General features: G+C 44.3%; 1 protein-coding gene across 2 annotated transcripts in view; it reads left to right on the top strand.

The window, feature by feature from the left end:
- Positions 1 to 2,991: 2,991 nt before the first annotated feature.
- Positions 2,992 to 21,927, top strand: part of DRP2 (dystrophin related protein 2) — a 46,639-nt gene continuing 27,703 nt past the window's right edge. The window contains exons 1-3 of one of the 2 annotated variants that reach the window (XM_074392290.1): positions 2,992 to 3,385; positions 16,047 to 16,224; positions 20,332 to 20,495. In XM_074392290.1, the coding sequence (XP_074248391.1) occupies positions 16,108 to 16,224; positions 20,332 to 20,495 (281 nt within the window). In that variant the 5' untranslated portion in view covers positions 2,992 to 3,385; positions 16,047 to 16,107. Of the gene's footprint in view, positions 3,386 to 16,046; positions 16,225 to 18,704; positions 19,164 to 20,331; positions 20,496 to 21,927 lie in introns of those variants that run through there. The other variant, XM_074392291.1, reaches the window with a different exon arrangement.

Genomic DNA, 21,927 nt, shown 5'->3' with positions numbered 1-21,927 from the left:
GGTGACTCACACCTGTAATCCCAGCACTTTGGGAGGCCGAGGTGGGCAGATCACAAGGTCAGAAGATCGAGACTATCCTGACCAACATGGTGAAACCCCGTCTCTACTAAAAATACAAAAATTAGCTGGGTGTGGTGGCACGTGCCTAGAATCCCAGCTACTTGAGAGGATGAGGCACAAGAATCACTTGAACCCAGGAGGCAGAGCTTGCAGTGATCCGAGATCGCACCACTGCATTCCAGCCTGGTGACAGAGCAAGACTCCGTATATATATTAAAAAAAAAAAAGCCAGAGAAATGTTCTGTTGCAGATGTATAGGTTGAGAAGCCGGATGTGTTTTCAAAAGCCCCTTCAGAAATCAAAGGCCTTTTCTGCACCTGCATAGGGGCCTGCCTTCTGTTGTTTGGACCAGATAGAAAGGGCTACTTATACAGCTCCAAAAACTTGATGACAAGGGCAACTGTTGCTTATTTTGAAGAGGAGATCAGGCCATATTTCTAGCCTTTTTTTTTTTTATCTTTAACTTTTTTTATTGCATTTTAGGTTTTGGGGTACATGTGAAGAACATGCAAGATTGTTGCATAGGTACACACGTGGCAGTGTGATTTGCTGCCTTCTTCCCCATCACCTATATCTGGCATTTCTCCCCATGCTCTCTCTCCCCAACTCCCCACCCCCCGCTGTCCCTCCCCTATTTCCTGCCAACAGACCCCAGTGTGTAGTGCTCCCCTCCCTGTGTCCATGTGTTCTCATTGTTCAACACCCGTCTTTGAGTGAGAACATGCGGTGTTTGATTTTCTGCTCTTGTGTCAGTTTGCTGAGAATGATGGTTTTCAGGTTCATCCATGTCCCTACAAAGGACACGAACTCATCGTTTTTGATGGCTGCATAGTATTCCATGGTGTATATGTGCCACATTTTCCCTGTCCAGTCTATCATCGATGGGCATTTGGGTTGGTTCCAGGTCTTTGCTATTGTAAACAGTGCTGCAGTGAACTTTCATGTGCACGTGTCCTTATAGTAGAACAATTTATAATCTTTTGGATATATACCCAGTAATGGGATTGCTGGGTCAAATGGAATTTCTGTTTCTAGGTCCTTGAGGAATTGCCATACTGTCTTTAAGAAAATCTAGGCAAAACCATTCAGGACATAGGCGTAGGCAAGGACTTCACGACCAAAACACCAAAAGCATTGGCAATAAAAGCCAAAATAGACAAATGGGACCTAATCAAACTCCACAGCTTCTGCACGGCAAAAGAAACAGTCATTAGAGTGAATCGGCAACCAACAGAATGGGAAAAAATTTTTGCAGTTTGCCCATCTGACAAAGGGCTGATATCCAGAATTTACAAAGAACTAAAGCAGGTTTACAAGAAAAAAAACAAACAAGCCCATTCAAAAGTGAGCAAAGGATATGAACAGAAACTTTACCAAAGAAGACATACATGAGGCCAACAAACATATGAAAAAATGCTCATCATCACTGGTCATCAGAGAAATGCAAATCAAAACTACATTGAGATACCACCTCAGGCCAGTCAGAATGGCGATCATTAAAAAATCCGGAGACAACAGATGCTGGAGAAGATGTGAAGAAATAGGAAACCTTTTACACTGTTGGTGGGAGTGTAAATTATTTCTAACCTTTTAATGAAACTAGCAACTTGTTTTTAAAATTTAACTTCAAAAGAAAACATACACATATGTACACACTATTTTCTAGCTGAAGGTTTTCAATAATAGTAATGATCACAATGATGACCACCGTCATTGATGATGTATTATATATATCAAAATTGCTAAAAGATTAGATTTGTAATGTTCCCACTACAAATAAATGGTAAGTTGGTGGGATGATGAATATGTTATTAGCTGGGCTGAATTTTTCTACATCATATACATAGATCAAAACATCACACTGGAGCCCATAAATACATACAATTATTTGTCAATTAAAAGTAAATCATAAAAATATTTCATAAAAAGATCAGATAATAATTCTAAAATGCAACTCTCAAAAAACAATAATTCTGGGTCCTTTAGACACTTTGTAAACACTAGTCCTAGATCCTATGTAAATACTAGTCCTAGGAAGTATTTTCTAAGTTTCAATGCCATCAGAGCTTATAAAGTTTTTAGAGGCAAATCAGTGAAGTTAGGCAACCCACTCCCAACCAATCTTTCTTTCTCTTTCATATACATCCTGTTCCCAGAGATGGAGGGAGGAAAGAAGAAAGCTGCTTTTATCCTTTGCTGTGGCCTGGGGCTGCTGCGGCTTTAAGTCTTAATATGTTTGTGTAGGAGGATGAGGATGGGGGCTTTCTGACTGCTATTCATCCACCTATTCGCTCAATTTACGCATTCAACATATATTTAGTAAGTAACCTACTATGTACTGGGCACTCGGTAAAGGAATGTAATCTTCTCTATCCTGCTAGTGGCTTCTTCCAGGTCTCTCAGGGTGTTTGGAGCTCATAACCTCTTCTCTTTAACAAGGGTGATGGTTAAAACGGTAAGGGCTGGTATGGACGAAAGCAGGGAAGTGCCTGGGGTAGTCATTGAGGGTAGTCATGGAGGAGCTGTATTTTCCCAAATTATTCAAGATCCATTTTGTTTTCCCCATTTGTTGAGGCTTTTTCTACATGTAAGCTCTGAGAGGGGGTAAAGGTGAGACTTACGGGTGACTGGCAGAGTGTCCTGAGCCCAAGACTGTGCCTTGAGTATCAGTGATGATTCTAGAGCACAGTGTTTCAACCCTCCACACAAAAACAGAATCCTGGACTGGCTGCTGAGGGGCCCCTGCCAGCTGCTGGCTCCGAAGTTGGTTTTGCCTGTGCGCTAGATCAGTGTAAGTTGGGGTCGAGGCTGCTCGCTCAGCTAAGCAGCTTGATGGATCTCCAGCGCTCTTTTGTCTCCTCCTCCCCAGTGGAAGCCTCTCCCCCTCTCCCCCCTCTTCCCCTCTCCCCAGCTCCCCCTTTCCTCCTTCCCCCCTCCCCAGCTCCCCCTCTGCCTCTCAGGCTCTTCCGCTTTCCTCCTCTGCTTTTAATGAATCTCCAAGAGCCACCACATCTCTGGTAGTTTTACAAAACTGTCCTTGCTCTTCCTGCATTTGCCCAGTCAAGGGTATTTTTGCCTGAGGTCGGAATGATGCTGTTAGTCCTGGTGATATGATTGCATAGCAACACAGAGCAGCTCTGAGAGGGGAGGAGGAGGAGAAGGAGAAGGAAGACAGGGAGGTGGGAGAGACAGAGGGAGAGTGTGCATACAGCAGCTGTCGGCATCCCTGTCTCAGGGACTTCTTTGCTGATTCACAGAGGCAGCCCAGCCCCGGCCTCCCAGCTTACAGCTGCCGCCTGCTTCTTAGACCGGACGGAATCAGAAGGTAGGCCACAGAAAAATTATTTCCAAGCCTTGCCCTTGTTCAGCTGGCTGAAGGGAAATGACTGAGGAAGGGGAAGCTCCAGAGGTACTGTGTGGCGCGGTGGGGCGGGGTGGGGGAGGAGGAGGATGAGTATGAGAGAGAGAGAGAGAGAGAGAGAGAGAGAGAGAGAGAGTGTGTGTGTGTGTGTGTGTGTGTGTGCACACGCGTGCCTGCCTGCCTGTCTGGAAAACTTGCATTAAAAGATGCCCTCAATAAAGTAGTCACCATTTAGATTCATAAAGAAAAAAAAAAAAAGATGCCCAATCATAGAAACTCAAGCCAATTTGAGCAACTAAGCTCTAAAAATGAATAAGAAGGAGGTACACAGATGGCTTCTTTGAGAAGAGAGGGACGTTTGTTTATTTATTTTAGGTTCTCAATGGCATGCTTTTTGTCCGAGAGTATATTTCTTGGCAGGAGGGAAGGAAAGGTGTGCGGAGAGCATTCGCTCACAAGGAGGAGGGAGCAAACATGGGACCCTGGAGCAGATTCCCTGAACAAATGAGTGTTGTGGCCAGCAGACAGGACACAAGAGTTCTTCCCTGAAGTAAACCAGGCTCTACCTAAGAGCCTGGAACCGAAGGTCTCGTCTCATCTCTGTATCCACTTCCTGACTCTGTTGTTTTTCCTGTTACGTTTTTTCGCCCTTGTTTTCTTCCCTGGTTTCCTTTCTACACCCTGTAATCAGGAGGCATCTTTCCACTCTTGAAAGCATAGCTTGGAGTGGTTTCAAATAGGGCTTGTTTCTCTTGGAGTCTTAACACCCCATCACCTTCTGCTCTCACTGCCGTTCCTGGCATCAGGCCAAGTGCCCCAGCCTAGTAAGTGGGCCTGAGGGTAGGTAAGATTTATCCTTCCTTTAGGAGGCAGGTCGAACCGGGCCTCACGGGTGTTGGGTCTAAGCAGGTGGCAAGGCTGGGGTGGGGTGGAGTGGGGTAGAGGGGGACGTCAGCAGCAGCTGCCGCCTGCTTCCGTTGAAAGCATGGTGCGTGCTGTCTGGAAAAGAACATGCTTTTTAAAAATGTTTTCTTTTTGATTGTCAAAAGAACAAAAGCCTTAAAAAAGCTATGGCTAGTTCATCTTAACTCCTGACTTTTCCAAAGGAATCCTTGTTTCTAGATGAGAAGCCCTCAGGTAAATCACCTTTTAAAAGGCCGGTGGGAACCACAAGCCTCAGGAGATTTTCCTTCTAAGGTTTGCGTGGGGACATGATCCCAGAGAATCTCAGGGCCTTGTGAGGAAACCTCCATGAAAAGGCAGCGTTGAAGTGGCAGTATTGTGTCTTGTCTCTGAAAGAAGACCAAGCCCCCCTGTCTCTGGGTGGGCAGGCCTCTGCCCTCTAGTCTTGCTTTCTGTAAACCGGCGCTGGGGGATGAAGGCACATGGAAAGAGCTCCTCTTCCTGTGAGATTTGTACTTCTAGGCATTCAGCCTTAGCTAAGTAGCTCTGTGCTGCAGGTCGAATTACCCTTCAACTCCGCCAGAAAGGAGGGGAGCATAGCTTGAAGCAGTGAATTTAGCAGAAGCCCTGAGACAGATGTGAGAGCACATCTGGGATTCAGCCCTTCTAACTATGGATGCGCACAAGTTTCTGATGTTGGATCTGCCACCATGCCAACTAGGATGGGGTCTCACTAATGAAGGCTGAGAAGATAGCCTTCTAAACTTCTTAGGGATACACACTCAGAGGAAACCCATTCAGTGGAAATTATACTATGAAATGACATTCCTCCCTTACGAAAGATTCTAAACATGCATCAGCAACAAAAATAGCAAGTGAGATAAATCCTTCTAGGATAGCATTTACCAAACCAGTGTTCTATAGTGCACCATCGTGGGGGAATGTTAATAGATTCTGTTTTAAAATAAGTGGTGTGTGTGTGTGTGTGTGTGTGTGTGTGTGTGTGTGTGTGCATGTGTGCATATATTCTGCAGTTCAGTACTTTTTTGGAAATGCTTCTTAACCGAATTCTCATTTTGGAGAGTCACAGTGTATATAATGCATATTAAAGACTCTAAGAAGTACTGCTGTAAATGAATCTGTTTGATTTTGTTTAACCCAGTACATCCCAGACTGGTTTGACCAGGGAACACTTTTCTGCACGGAAAACACTTTTGCCTCTTGCATTTTGGGGAATTGCTGCTCCAAAAGAAGAAGAAGGAAAAAAAAAAAAAAACTAGAAAAAAATCGTCACATGAATAACACTTTTAAAATAGTCTAGTTTGACAATGCATTTCTAAACAGGAAAAACCCAAGCAATTGATCATATTGTTTTCCTTCCCATAGATGAGAATCTGGGATTATCTCCTGATTCCCCAGCCCACTGTACCCAACTGCTGCTTCTCTAGCAGATTCCCTCTTGTGAAACTAGTCCAAGAAAAATGAAGCAGATTTAAGGAATAATCCTTTGATTTTGAGTGCAACATTTACATTTAATACATTTTTTCTAGTATTTTGTTAAATGCAAAAATTGTCAATTTTCTTTTCAGCATGGGCTTTGTTGCATTCTTTTAAACAATGTGTTATAAAATACCTTTGTACATTCAAAAAGGTATAAAAATAAAATGGTGAAAATCAGGCTATTCACTGCCCAGCTTAATAAAGAAACACTAGCAGTAGAGTTGAAACCTTCTGTCTATTCTCCATGATTAAAGTTCTCTATTTCCTTTCAAAGTAACCACTATCCTAGAGTTGGTGTTTATTATTCCCAGGTATTGATTTATACTTTTACTACATGTGTACCTATTTTTAAACACTGTATACTACTGCTTTATATGTTTTAAAAGTTTATATCAGTGGCGTATTGTGTGTATTCTTCTGCAACTTGGTTTTTCTTTTCTTTTTTCCCTCCCAAGAGACAAGATCTTGCACTGTTTCCCAGGCTGGAATGAAGTGGTGTGATCATAGCTCACTGCAGTCTTGAACTCCGGGGCTCGAGCAACCTTCCAGCCTCACAGCCCCCCAGGTGGCACCACTGTGACCAGCTAATTTTTTTTCCCTTCATAGAAACAGGGTCCTGCTGTGTTGTCCAGGCTGGTCTCAAACTCCTGGCCTCATGTAGTCCTCTTGCCTCAGCCTCCCAAAGTGTTGGGGTTTCAGCCATGAGCCACTGAACCTAGCTTGAAACTTACTTTGTCTTTTCGATGTTATATTTGTGAAATGCATCCGTGTTGTAACATGGGCCTCTAGTTTACTCATTTTTTTTCCCTGTTGTATACTCATCTAATGACTGTACCACACTTTATCCATTCTGCTGTTGATGGACATTTAGGCTATTTCCAGTTTTGAGCAATCACAGGGGTACTGTGATAATTCTTGTGTAGCTATTCTTAGGTGACAATTTCTATTGGGTAAATATCTGGGTAGAATTGTCCCCTTACAGGGTATGTGCATTGTCATCTTTGGGAGATATTGTTAAATCACTATGCAAAATAGTTTACTAACTTATACTCCTACCAGCAGTGTATAAAGATTTCAGATTTATTGCATTAATGGGCTCTTACAATTTTCCCCCATGGGGATGCAGCTCTGATTTTTAAATTGGACAATAAATTTTATTTCTCAAAATTGCTTGACAGCTAAACTTCCCAGGAATACATTTCCTTGTTTTCATTTGTAAGTGAGGGGATTGGCCTAGATGATCTCAAAGGTCCTTTCTAGCTTGAAAATCTGAGTTTCTATGATTTATTCATTAAATGAGGTACATCTGAAGCAGAACCTTGGTATTTTGGCTGCATTGCAGGAATTATTTTAGGAACTATAACAAAGTATGTTACCAGTGAAATGTGTTTCTCTTCTCTTACCGCCATACTGTTGGGTAGAAAGGCAGTGGTGTGAGAGGAAAGGCAGTTACACAGTGTTACCTTGGATTAGGGAGAGGAATCTGTAGCCTATGGGAAGGGGGTCTCCTTTCTACTGCCCTGTTCGTTACAGAACCTCTTCATCTTAGAAGTCTTCCCTATCTCTTGAATGTTTTTCTCCCAAGGATAATAAATGTTTGCTTTTTTCTTTCTTTCTTTCTTTTTTTTTTAAAGCAGTCCGGGTGCAGTGGCTCATGCCTATAATCCCAGCACTTTGGGAGGCCGAGGAGGGCAGATGACCTGAGGTCAGGAGTTTGAGACCAGCCTGACCAACATGGCAAAACCTCATCTTTACTAAAAATACAAAAATTACCCGGGTGTGGTGGCACGTGCCTGTAATCTGAACTACTCGGGAGACAGAGCCAAGAGAATTGTTTGAACCTGGGAGGGGGAGATTGCAGTGAGCCGAGATCACACCACTGCACTCCAGCCTGGGCAAGGGAGAGAGACTCTGTCTGGAAAAAAAAAAAAAAAAAAAGCAAAGAATATAAAGAAAAAAGAATTTCCTTCATACAACTCTCTAAAAGTAATGTCAATGAACAACAGATGTCCAGGCTTCCTTTCTGCACATACACACAGTAGATTTTTTAAAACTGTTTTTACAGCCGGGCGCGGTGGCTCAAGCCTGTAATCCCAGCACTTTGGGAGGCCGAGGCGGGTGGATCACGAGGTCAAGAGATCGAGACCATCCTGGTCAACATGGTGAAACCTCGTCTCTACTAAAAATACAAAAAACTAGCTGGGCATGGTGGCGTGTGCCTGTAATCCCAGCTACCCAGGAGGCTGAGGCAGGAGAATTGCCTGAGCCCAGGAGGCGGAGGTTGCGGTGAGCCGAGATCGCGCCATTGCACTCCAGCCTGGGTAACAAGAGCGAAACTCCGTCTCAAAAAAAAAAAAAAAAAAAAGTTTTTACAAAATTGGAGTTCCACTAAACATGCTATTCTGACATTTGTTTTCTTTGGCCTAAAATGTATGTCTTTGAAATCTTTCCAAATTAGTGCATATAGATCTATGTCTTTATTTTTAGTAGCTACATAATATTCTGCCTTATAAGTGGCTATCGTAATGGATAACATTTGAATGTTTACTAAATGCCAGAAACTATGAATTAACTCCTTGCAAAAAAAGCTAAGAGATGGGTCTTTTTGTTATCCCTGTTTTACAGATGTGGGGACTGAAACACAGTAAGGTTGGGGAGATTGTCCATATATGTGCTGATAAGTGGCCAGGGTGCAAACCAGAGCATCCTGGTTCAGAGCCCCAGACAATCCTGCTGTGATATGTCTCAGACATAGTCTACTCACCAGGCCCCTGTTGGTGGACATTTGAGTGAATTGCAGATTTTTGCTATTGCAAACAATACTGCAGCAGACATTTTTGTCCACTTCTGCAGGGCTTTCTGTAACATAGGTTCTTAGATTTCTTCAGTTTCTAGGTGGAAAGAGCTTATTTATTTATTCAAAAAGTATTTATTGAGCTCTGGGCATTGAAGAGGCTCCGAGCTCAAAACAGGAAACTTGACCAGAATTTCACTTCTCAGATGTCCTATAAAGGTCACTTAAGTGCTTTTCAGGTTTGCCAGCCTGGTGCTGCCCCAGACCCTAGACTCACTGCATCCTGTCTGTTTTTAATTGCTTGTGTCTTTGCCTGGGTAGTGGCATAACTGAGTCAATGCTTGGGCTCCCACGTGGTGGTCCATAGTAAAAAATCATCTCCACTTGCCAGGTATCAGTGATTACAATGCCTCAGAGCCTGGGTTCTAGAATTTACAGAGGCAGAATAGCATAATGGTAAATAACTTGTATTCTGTGACACAACTGCCTGGGTACAAATCCCAGCTCTTCACGATGTATTCACAACATGACTCTGAACAAGTTAGTTATCATCTCTGTACCTCAATTTCCTCATCCACACAATGAGGATAGCAGTATAACTACTTTATAGGGTTGTCGTAAGGAATAAATGGGTTAATATATGTAGACTGCTTAGTTAATATATATAAAACACAGAATACATTTTTTTTTCTCTTGAGCAGAGATAAAAAGCTTTTAAAACATGGGAGAAATATTAGGATTTCAGCATAAAAGCAAGATTGTTGGCTCATGGAGGATAAAGCCCACACCTGATATTTATTTATATCCCGTATAGTTTTAACCCAGTGCTAGTCACCTAAAAACTGGAGATGTCTAGGAATGTATGCTACTTAAATTTGTGTTGAAAAACATACAATGTTAGCATTTGAAACAAGTACAATAATAAATACAATGTTTGCATTTGAAATAAGGCTTGAAATGGCAAAAAATTGCAACAACTTAAACGTGGGTATGGAAAAGCTGCCACACCAATCTTTCCATAAAATAGTTGGTGACTTCCTTGCATTTTGGTGGGGAGTGAAAGGGGGCAAAGAGTTAGCTGTGATTAAATAGGTAATTGTGTTCACATGGGTCAAAATTGAAAAAGTGCAAAATGATATTTAGTAAAAAATTTTATCTCCTATTGGTAACATGGGGCTTATGTGGTATGGGTAATAATTCTATTTCTCAACCTGGGAAGTGATTGTATGGAGAATTTACTTTATAATAATTTCACATACTTTACATATATGCTTTCTGTACTTTTGTACGTATATTTCTCATTTGCAAAAAGGGCAGAAATAGTAGAAATTCCAAAGAAATGGGGAGAATTTTCCGGCTCAGTTCCCTTCTCCAATGGTAACAGGCTCTTTTGTATACTTCCAAAGATATTTTATTGCATCTATAAGCACATATTATTAGTATACAAATATAGATGTACTATCAGCTTGATTTTTCTCTTTTTTTTTTTTACTTAAAGTATATCATAAGAGATATTTTGTATCCGCAAGTAGAGTTCTTAACTCTTTTTAAAGTAGTTTTTTTTACTTAAAGTATATCATAAGAGATATTTTGTATCCGCACGTAGAGTTCTTAACTCTTTTTAAAGTAGCTGTATAGAATTCCATTGTATGAGGCCGGGCGCGGTGGCTCAAGCCTGTAATCCCAGCACTTTGGGAGGCGGAGGCGGGTGGATCACGAGGTCGAGAGATCGAGACCAACCTGGTCAACATGGTGAAACCCCGTCTCTACTAAAAATACAAAAAATTAGCTGGCATGGTGGCGCGTGCCTGTAATCCCAGCTACTCAGGAGGCTGAGGCAGGAGAATTGCCTGAACCCAGGAGGCGGAGGTTGCGGTGAGCCGAGATCGCGCCATTGCACTCCAGCCTGGGTAACAAGAGCGAAACTCCGTCTCAAAAAAAAAAAAAAAAAAAAAAAAAAAAAAAAAGAATTCCATTGTATGGATACATCATTATTTAATTAGTCCCCTAGCGACAAACGTTTAAATTGTTGCAATTTTTTGCCATTTCAAACCTTATTTCAAATGTGAACCTTGTACTTATTATTGTACTTGTTTCAAATGCTAACATTATGCCACACAAATTTAAGTAGCATACATTCCTAGACATCTCTAGTTTTTAGGTGTGTTAAAAATATGTGGGAAATAAATAAATATCAGGTGTGGGCTTTGTCTTCCATGAGCCAACAACCTTGCTTTCATGCTGAAATCCTAATATTTCCCTCGTGTTTTTAAAGCTTTTTATCTCTGCTCAAGATAAACAATGCCTTCTCACTGAGCCCTCCTGAAACAGCCTGTGTGTGGCTTTTAGAACAGGAAAGAGTACTCGTAGTGGCAAAAAGCCATCGTCTGGTATCCAGCAGGATCCCTAGGGGAGGGCACAGAACAGTTATTGCCACCCAAAAAGCATCCTCCACACCTGCATATGTCAAAATCTTCTCTTTCACCTTAGCTCAAAAGCTTCTTTTCTATAAATACATCCTAAATCCCTCCAACTAGAAGTGAATACTTCCTCCTCTATAGCGTGATTTCTATGTGACCTCTTATAGTATGATTTCTGTGTACTGCTGTCTTAGTCCGTTTTCTTTTGCTTATAATGAAATACCTGAAACAGAGTAATTTATAAGAAAAGGAATTTATTTCTTACAGTTGTGGAAGCTGAAAAGTCGAAGGTCGAGGGGCTGCATCTGGTGAGAGTCTTCTTGCTGGTAGAAACTCTGAAATATCCCAAGATGGCATGGAGTATCACTTGGCTAGAGGACTTAGTGTGCTAGCTCAGATCTCTCTTCCTATTTTCGTAAAGCCACGAATTCTCCTCCCATGATAACTTATTTATTAATCCATGAGTGGATGAATCCATTCATGAAGGCAAAGCCCTCATCACCTCTTAAAGGCCCAGCTCTTAATACTGTCACATTTGGGACAAATATTCAAACCACAGCACTCATGTAGGGTATGAATAATTTTCCTCCCTAAAATTATACTTTTTTTGGTGTATATATCTTGTTTCCTACATTTGACCAGTTGGGGACCAAGTCTGATTCAGCTTTAATCCCTCATAGCCTTTGTAAATTAAAAAGAGGAATAGGAAAATAATCAGTATGTGCAGATGGTGATTTGAGATAGGATGGAGCTAGATAGAGGCAGAAGAATGTGTATAAGGAAGAGTCCTCGCCCAGGGATCAGGAGGCCCTGGTTCTCTGTGTCTCAGCATCTTCATCTGTAAAGTAGGATCTTAAGTCTGGCTGGGACAACTTTACTACGTCGTGCTGAGGATCGTGAAAGACAGCACAACAGACTAAAAAGCCACGTTATATGAATAGAGGGAATGATAGTATTTGGTGCTTAGCAGCCTTTAAACATTAACATTTGACACATTAGCAAACTAAGTCCTAGAGAGGCAATATGACTTGAGGTCACAGTCAGGGGCTAAGTCTGAAAAGGGGGTCAGAGGATAGTCATTTTAGGACCAGAAGAAACTTACTCCTTTTCTGCCTGTGTTGGGATTAGAAGGTCTGAATTCTCAGACTTCTGGGTTTATCTTAGTTTTGTTGTGTGAAGCCTCAGCCTAGCGTCAGGTCAGTAGAGGAATAAGAAAGAAGGAGGTTAATCTGGAGAGAAATGAAGCTCAAAAGCGGAGAGAAGAGATAGCTGATGAAAGAAGAGATCCAAATGACCACTAAAAGTGTGGAGGAAAAGCTAAATATTTTAGCAATTAAGGAAATGCAAAGGAATCCTCAAAATGCCATTTTCACTCACAAAGGTGGCAAACAAAATAAGAATACATACTGTTTGTGTGGTAGATGTGCTGGGAAACTGACACTCTCATACATTGCTAGTAGTAGTATAAAATGATAGAACTTTCTCTAGGGCAATTTAGAAATATGTATCATAAACACTTTGATCCAGGAATTCCCCTTTCTAGGCAATTAGGCCATGGAAAGAATCGCAACTATGCACAAGGTCATTTATTGCACTTTGATTTCTAAAAGAAGAACTGTAAACATATGTCTAATTGTTAAATTACGATGTATCTGTTCAGTGGAATACTATACAATGATTATAGCTAACACTTACTGAGTTGTGCATTGTTGCTAAGTTATTTAAATTATTACTTTCTACCAACATCCTTGTGAGATGAAAACAGTCAAGTTTAAAGGAGGCACTTGCAGCCTTCTCTTGAGTTTACAGATTGAAGGTCTCCATGAGGAGGTTTAAACCAGGCGTCCCCAAACTTTTTACACAGGGGGCTAGTTCACTGTCCCTCAGACCGTTGGAGGGCCGCCACATACTGTGCTCCTCTCACTGACCACCAATGAAAAAGGTGCCCCTTCCTGAAGTGCGGCGGGGGGCCGGATAAATGGCCTCAGGGAGCCGCATGCGGCCCTCGGGCCGGCCGTAGTTTGGGGATGCCTGGCTAATAGGTTGAATAGTGTGGATTTGACTGTAGGTCTGTCTGATGCCAGGGCCCATGGCCTCAATCACAGTGCTGTACTTCCTATGTGTCTGCCAAAAATCATGTTTTAGGCTGGGCTGGTGGCTCAAACCTGTAATATCATCACTTTGGGAGGCTGAGGCAAGCAGATCACTTGAGCTCAGGAGTTTGAGACCAGCCTGGCAATATGGCAAAACCCCGTCTCCACCAAAAATATAAAAAATTAGCCAGACATGGTGGTACACACCTAGTCCCAACTACTTGGGGGCACTGAGGCGGGAAGATCGCTTGAGCCTGGGAGGTTACAGTGAGCCAAGATCACGCCAGTGCACTCTAGCCTGGGTGACAAAGTGAGAGACCCTGTCCCCCCAAAAAATCATGTTTTAAAGGAATAGTTAATGACATTCTAAAATGACCATGATATAATGGCAAGTGAAAAAAGCAGGATACGAAATGATAGTGTATGATGGCGATTTTATTTTTTAAATGTATGTATATATTTTTCATTCAAAGAAAAACTTAAGGCTTCATACCTGTTAGTAATGATTATCTCTGGGTGGTAATATTATGGATTATTTTTATTTTCATCCTTATTACATTTTGTATTGCCCAGTTTTTCTATAAAGAACATGTATTACTTGTATAATCAGCAAAAATAAAAATAGTAACATAAAAATAGGTCTGAAAGCAAGCCTCTTGTAGCCTTTAGGCTTATAACACATCCATAGCAATACTTCATTTTTTAATCTAAGTGACTAATTCTTTTGTGGTGTTTGATCACAGAGGAGCCATCTTTTCAGTCATTCTTTGGGGATGAGTGGCTACATAGCTGTATAATCTCTAAGGACTTTGACTACAACAAAGTACCCTTTAGACCACAACCTCTTGTGCCCTTGTGACTTATAATAGTCTCTAGTCTTGGGACTATGGTCTCCTGAGGAGGAGGGATGGATACTTAATGCAAGGAGTCCACATATCTTTAGATGCGTAAATGTTTTTCTCACTTGGTAAGTTCTAAAAGTATAGCTACTATTGTGGGTAAGAGTGGGTGAAGTGAGATTTTTTTTTTAAGTCTTAAGAAGGGGCCCGTATATCTAAAACATTGTGAACCACTGGAATAGAGTCTAAAAATGGTGGCTATTTAATTATCAGCATCATGAATAAAAGATGCTCAGTTCTGGCCCTTTGAATCAGGGTTTGTGTGTCTTTGCCCCACGCTAAAAGAGATCACCCTTATTATGTGCAAACATCATCTTTGCCACCCATTCTCATCACATTTGTGTACATTCGCTAAACTGTCAATTGGTTTGTACATCTAAAATTTATCTCCATTTTTCTCCTTTACTAAGCCTAGCTCTTGACATCTAAAGCTGAATATGTCTCAAGCATAGCTTATTATGTAACACTGCCCTTATCCCCTACCACAGCAAATTTACTCTTTCTCCTGTCTTCCCTCTCTTGTTGGCCACATTATCCACTCAGCTCCAAATTAGAAATCTTTGACTCCTTCACCTCCCTTACTGTTCACATCCAATTGATCACCAAGCCCAATATATTTTACCTCTTCAATGTACCTTAGAGTCATGCTGTCTGCTTCATCCTCACTGCAACTGCCTGCCTATGTTATAACAACTTCTCAACAGGTTCTTCCTTTTGGAGAATCACTCCACAGGAAAGGCAGAGAGCTCTTTCTAAAATGCAAATCTTGGTCAGCTGCAGTGGCTTACGCCTTTGGAAGACCGAGGCGGGTGGATCACCTGAGGTCAGGAGTTCAAGACCAGCCTGGCCAACATGATGAAACCCCATCTCTACTAAAAATACAAAAAATTAGCAGGGCGTGGTGGTGGGCACGTGTAATCTCAGCTACTCGGGAGGCTGAGGCAGGAGAATCACTTGAACCCAGGAAGCTGAGGTTGCAGTGAGCTGAGATCGCACCACTGTACTCCAGCCTGGGCAACAAGAACAAAGCTCCGTCTAAAAATAAATAAAATAAAAATGAAATAAAATGCAAATCTCATTATGTCACTCCCTGCTTAAAATCTTTAGTGCCTCCCCATTGTCTACAAGATAAAGCCTACAATCCTTTGCTTGTCATTCAAGGCATGGGCCAATCTGGTCACATCCTCATCTTCTGCTACTCACAACAAGGCACCTACCTTGTACTCTGGTCACTCCGACCACACCGTACATTTTATTTTCATGTTTGTATTTTTTTTAACCTTCACTGCCTAATTTCTCTTTCATGACTGACCTCAAGCACATTTCCTTTGGGGAGACTTTTCTTGACATGACCAGATAGAACTCACCATTCCCTCATCAGTCTCTTCACTTCATCCCATAAACACTTCGATTATGACCTCAAATAACACTTTATGGCCGTTATTTTCTCCACATTTGTCCTCTCTCTATGTGAACTCCTCAGGGGAAGCCCCCATGTCTTTTTCATCTCTGTGCCTCTTAAAACTTCAGCCATACTGATGACACTGTTCTCTTTCTCTCCTCTTCTCTGCACAAGCAAACATCTGCTCATCCTTTGACACTCATCTCAAGTGTCGTCTTTCCGAAATCTGTGCACATTCCCAGAGTTAACTGTTCCCCACTCTGTGCTCCCTTAGTCTTTGGTAAACCCTTGATTTTAGCATTTACTATGAAAGCATTTTATTATAATTATCAGTATACATGACTGCCTCTCCTACCCATCTCCCCACCTCCACCCTGAGGTTTTGAGATCTCAGCAGTTATCTTTGTGTCTCTAGCACAAAGCACTGTAGGCAAACAACAAATACTTCCTTGATCAATAATGACATAAAGTCTTTTATGGTACGTGGTGGTCTGGGTAGGTCAGTAAGCTTTGAACACTTATTTGTATATCTGGTCAAAGCACCTCTGGGTAGATGCTAGATTCATAGGCTTTTCTAGGGCTTGACTTGAAATCTCTCTGTATTGTTTTTCCAGGTGCTTAATGATCAATAGTTGGTGCACTGCCTATCCTCACCCCCCATGAGCCTTGCTTTTTATGCAACCTATGGTCATGCAGGGATGCCCTTACACCCTCCCACGATGTCATGATTGGCAGGCAGCTGACCAGTTCCGTCATAGCAGCAGCCTCCGAAGTACCTGCCCCCAGTCTCAGGTAAGAGTCTGATTGTAAAAGAAAGACCTGTGGAGAAATAGTGGACACAGGATTTGTGTGTGCTTGGGGTACCCATGCTTCTTAAGGCTCAGGGGCACTCTCTGTATACATGCAACCCCTTGGATAGCACGAGGAATATATTGGGCCCATCCTTTATCACTCATGAGGTCTTTTATGGGGTGCATAGGGAAAGGAAGAGTGTGGGGCTGGGCAGGTCAGAGGGCCCACTGTGGCTGAGGGGGGCTGGTTCCATGTTAACCTTCTAAGAGTTACAGATCTGGGAATGCCCTACAAGAGTATGATCGTTCAGAGCATGGTCCAGGACAAGGCGGGACCTTCCTTTGCCTTGGCTTCTCTGTGGCATGCATATTCTGCAGCTGTCTGTCTCCTGCCATTGGCTTTTCCTCTCAAGTTCCTAGCCGTTTTCATAGCTCCTGGTTCAGCCCCACTTAGAATCCCCTGAGCTTCCTATCTGCCTCTCCTCTCTCTCTGCTCCCCTAGGAATGCAATGGTGGTGGTGTGTGCCCGCCAGTGTATGTTGGTAGGCGGGTAGAGGATGTATGTGAGACAGGAGAGGGCAGCCCCCTTTCCTGACAATGAAATAGGTCTAGGGAAAGTTGACTAGAGAAGGGAGATGTGTAAACATACTTTGGGTTGCCCTCTAATGCCTTGGGGTCCAGAAGCTATGGGGGTATGAGAAAGTGCTATGTCTCCTGGAGCCTCACAGATGGGCTGCAGTGCTGAGTCACTGCTGCTGGCAGGGGGCAGGCAGCAACTGAATATACAGGGAGGAGGAAGGGAGGAAGAAAGGAAGTGGAGATGGAGAATATGGATGCTGGAGAGCCCTTTTGAGGGGGCAGTAATGAAGAAAAGTCAAGGTCTGGAGAGGCATCAGAGTCAGGTCCCCTTGAGCTATTTTCCCACATCCGGCCGGAAAGACATTGCTGCCTCAAACATATTCTCAAAGCCAGGGTCAATGTAGACTCTCCCGTTAACCTACCCCTTCCCCAGAGTGAGACTTTCACAGGATCTAGGGATTGAGGAAACTGAGCCCTTCCAAAAGGCTTGCCCTATTCATTGTCTGCCCCCTCCAAGCACTACCACGTAGGCAAGGGGACCTGCAGGCTTCGTTTGGTGATTGCCGATGGCTCAACTTCTCCCTTCTGCCACAATCCGGTTTCTCTTCCTTTCCTGCAGCATTTTCCTCAAAGATTCAAGGGAGGGACAGAGAGCCCTGCAGGGAGTGGAGTGCAAGAAGCAAATATCCTATAAAAGCCAAAAGTAGAAGGCAACTGACAGGGAAAGGGAAGGAAACATTACTATTCATCATTTGCCTATTGTGTGTCAGGCTCTGCTGGGTGTGACTCGAGAGTACACTGGGAAGTAGGAGAGGAAGAGCAGGGCAATGGAGAAAGTGTGGCAGCCGAGTGGGGGTTTAGGAAACCAAGAAGTCTGCAGGGAATGCAACGCTAACATGGGTGGAACCCAGCTCATCATGGGTGCTCCTCTCAGAGCACAGACAGCTTTGTTGTAGCTGGGTCACAGGGAGCTGTTTCTAACTCTGGGGTATTCCCAGTGCAGAGGACCCAGCACAAGTGAGGCTATGGGCCAGAGCTAGAGTCACTCCCTGCTCTTGGCCTGCCATCCCTTGCCATCCCCCAGCCACCCTGGTTGGCTCCACCCCAGAACCCCAGAAAGAGTCAGGCAGCTGTTCCAACTATTCCTGTAGGTGGGCCTCAGCATGGGAACAATGTAGAACTGTTGGAAAGCCCAGAAGACTCTGTGGGAGATAAATGAGGATGGGAACAGAACCCTTTTTGGTAAAAACGATGTATTTTCCCTCAGTGCTGAGGGGTGGGGGCCCAGCTTGGGAATGTTAACCTTTCCCCCAGACAAGTCTGCTGGAAAAGGAGAAGAGTGGCTACTTCCAGGAGGGGCCCTTCCCCGCAGGCCAGCGGCTTATGGGAAAGGGGCTTCCTTCTGCCCCCATCCAGGGTAGCACAGGCAGGGCACAGGAGCCTCCCTGGCACCAGCTGCCTACATGGAACTGCTGGGTCCCAATGACCCCTTCCCTCCCCTCTGAAGGTTCAACGGGATGCCCACAAAGCTCCAGTTCCCTTTGGCCTCAGGGTGCAGTGAGAGGTCTGAGGGCTGTGGCTCTCCCTCCATGCCTCTCTGCTTCTCAAAGGTAGGGCAGAGCACCCCTCCATTTTCACAGTGGGCTCTGATGGATCTCCTGGCCTCTGCACTCATCCAAGGATAATCACATTCTGAGGAATTCTGCTGCCCATGCTTCCCAATGCTGCCATCCCATGGATCTGTCCCCAGATATGCCACAAACCTTCCTTCCTGTCTCTGAGGAGGCTTACTTAGTCGAAGACGAGGCTTTATTTTCAAAGCCCATCCTCTAGTCATGTTTGGGGAAATTGCTTGCCAGAAGTTTGTCACCAAAGTGATCTGCTCCTATGCTCCACCTCAGGGGAGGGGTGGGCCTAGAGGCAGCGTGAGCCCTTTGTGTCTTCCATGGAAAAAGAAAATAAATCAACAGAAGCTACCCTCTGCATGCCCCTCCTCAACACCATGGAATGCCCAGTCCCACTCCCGCCACCTTTGCCAGCCTGAGAGGGCGATGCAGCCCCGGTGTGGCAGGCCCTCACAGTTGGGAGCATGCTGGAATTCCCCAGAAACAAAGCTCTGATTCACCAGCCAGGCCCTGACATAGCCGCCCCCTCCAGATTCCTGGGGGGTCAGTAAACAAACAGGGTAACAGCCCCCGCCTCCTGACCTGACTCAGCCCCACCTGCCTCCCTGAGAGGGCTTGCTCAGAGACTGTCAGGACTTCTGCCTGTCTGCGGCTCATCAGGCACTAGGTCTGGATTCCTGGTGAGGGATGATCATGGAGCTGCCAGATCCTGCAACGGACTCCCCAGGCAGCACAGGTAGGGTCAGCTCCTGGGCTGCAGGCTGGCTGAGTGCTGAGCTTTTCCCATAGCTTAACTCCTTAATCACTTCCCTTTTGCAGTGTGGCTATGAGCTATGGTTTTAATGGGATGATTGGTTTCCTAAATTGCCTGGAGAGTCTTGTGTGGGGAGGAAGTATGGTTTAGGGGTGAGGGGAGACCACAAGCATCTCAGCCACTGACTAGCAGGGCCGTTTTCTTTCCAAATGAAGACAAGCCTGTCGACAAGCTAGTAGGCAGGTGTGGGTCTCCCTCGTCTGGGGTAGAGCAGCCCAGGCTGACTTCCTCCGCCAATTCCCCTTCCCTCCACCTGCTCCTGCCCTCTGGCTGGGCAGTTCTGGCAGTGTGCTATAGGTAGCTGTCTTCCTTTGGACTATGTGGGACAACCACCATTCTCCCAAACCTCACAATTCCCCCCGTAGAGCCTTACCAGTGCCCAGGAGAGCAAGCGATAGACTATGTGCCTGGGGGCTCAAGACTAGACTTTGGTAGGCTCCATGCCTTGTCCTCTTGGTCACTGACTCTGGTCAGAGTCCTTTGCTCATCTTTATGAGCAGAGCTCTTGAAAACTGTGTCCAGGCCTTCTGACTGTGGTGGGAAGTACGGGTGGAGAAGGGTGGTGGATACATCAAAGCCAAGGTTCATATGGGACATGAGACATCGACCAGTGATGGTTCTCTCTTGCCAGTCTACTCCCTCTATAAATCTTTATAGTGAAACTCCTCAGCTTGCCTTCCTAGAAGGTTGCGTAAACTGTAGGACCCTGAAGTATGAGCCAACAGCTCACCTGGAATGCTATGTTTGCCTAGAATTTGGGCAATTCTGTGCAGCTTCTTACCTAATGCAGGTACTTCCAAAACCCCGTTTGGACAGTGGTCCGGGCAAAATTTATAATAATGAGTAACAATAATAGTAGGCAGAAGTTCTATGTAACTGACATGTACCAAGAGAAGACCATGCAATGAACAGGGCCACAGGGTCTTTCTTCATCTCAGTCCCTGAATACACACACACACAGAGAATGGTGTTTCTGAACCCTGGCAGCAGCCCTTCTCTCCCCTTGCTCGTACTTGTCTCACCCTTGGATTGGAGCAGACCAGGGTGTGGTACAATCCAAGGATCACGGGATGTTTGTGTTTCTGTCCAGGATAGAGCTGCTGTCACCAGCCCTGCACCTCCTCAGGATGGTGCTGGGGTTCCCTGCCTAAGCCTAAAGCTGTTGAACGGGTCTGTTGGTGCCTCTGGACCCCTAGAACCACCAGCCATGAATCTGTGTTGGAATGAAATCAAAAAGAAGTCTCACAACCTCCGGTAAGAAACAGGTACCTTAGGGAATTGGCTTGGATGGTGTTGGGCTCCTTTTGCTGCAGCAGCCTGTCCTCCTTTCGGCCTGTGCCTCCCCCTTTCCTCAGCCTACCCACTTCTCCTCGCTTTCCTACGCTGGCTCTAGGGAAAGAGCCTTGCTTAGAAGTCAGGAGACTTGGACCTGAGCCTCAGTTTTAAGTAGATGTGTCACCCTGAATAACTTGAGTTCTTGAAATGTTAGCTTCCATTTGTCTTTGTTTTTATATGGGAAAAAAATGAGTGGAAGAATCATACCTGATTTAACTATCTCATGGGGATTCAAATCAGATGTGGCAATGCTCTCTAAACTTAAAAGTGCCAATGCATAAATGAAGGGGATGATCGCTCCCTTCTCCTCTTCCTCTCATAGCTGTCCTACATCTTGGTAGGTCTCATCTGTTCACTTCCCCATCCTTTTACGTTCTATCCATAAGTTTGCAGCCCACATATTTCTCCCCAAACTAAGGGTAGTTCTGTAAGAGCCTAAAGGCAATCTCTTTCTCAGTTGATCAGTTTCCCATGGCCGTCTGTGCACGCCTGCCACTTTTCTTTTCCACCCTCTATCATCAAAGTCCATGTTTCTGGCTTCTTGTGGGCTTTGGTCGGGGTGACGCATTGTGAATGTGTTGAAAGAATGCAGGCTTTGGAGTCAGGGAAACCTGAGTTTAAATCATAGCTCTGTCAGTGACTTAACTGTGTGAACTTTGGGAATCTGTTTCCCCTTTCTGGGCAATAGGAATGCCTACCTGGTAAGGTTGTTGTAAGAATTAGTTGAAGCAATAATTTAGTTAAAGATCTTGGCCTAGGTGGTGCTGGTGGTGGTCGCGGGGGTGGCAATGAATAAAGTTAGTTATTATTGTCAGCCAAGGGGAATGGCTTGATGGCTACACACATCCTTGGCCAGCCTCCAGCTTCCTACCATGGTTCATTTGGAGGGCAGCGGGGTGGGAGGGCAGACAGAGATGATTATACAGTACAGATTTTTCTGTTTCCAAATCTCAGACCTCTAGCCAGTATTCCTTTGGGTCGCACGGGCTGTTATATTCGTATGCATCCTTGCACACGTGTATGACTAACTCAGCCACCCAACTTGCCCTTTCCGCTTCCTGAATCCTCCTCTGCTCAGAAGGCAGTTCAGAACAGCCTCTATGGATGAGCAGTTTGGGGTGACTTGAATTCTACCAGAGCAAGAGGGGAACCAGATAGCTGTCACCTCTAATGCCTTTGCTCAGTTTCCTCCCCTTCTCAGCCTGACATTTAGCATGCAACTGAAGTAACTGAGATCCACAGAGTGACATTTTAAGCCATTCAAATTTGGGATGCCTCCACACCCATGGTTCTACCATGGTTTTAGTACTGGGCTCCATGTGGAGGTGCTTTGGGAACCTCTGTGGGTGAG

This window comes from Saimiri boliviensis, chromosome X (assembly GCF_048565385.1).
Source record: "Saimiri boliviensis isolate mSaiBol1 chromosome X, mSaiBol1.pri, whole genome shotgun sequence".
Lineage (NCBI taxonomy): Eukaryota > Metazoa > Chordata > Mammalia > Primates > Cebidae > Saimiri > Saimiri boliviensis.
This window is presented reverse-complemented; position numbering and strand designations above follow the sequence as displayed.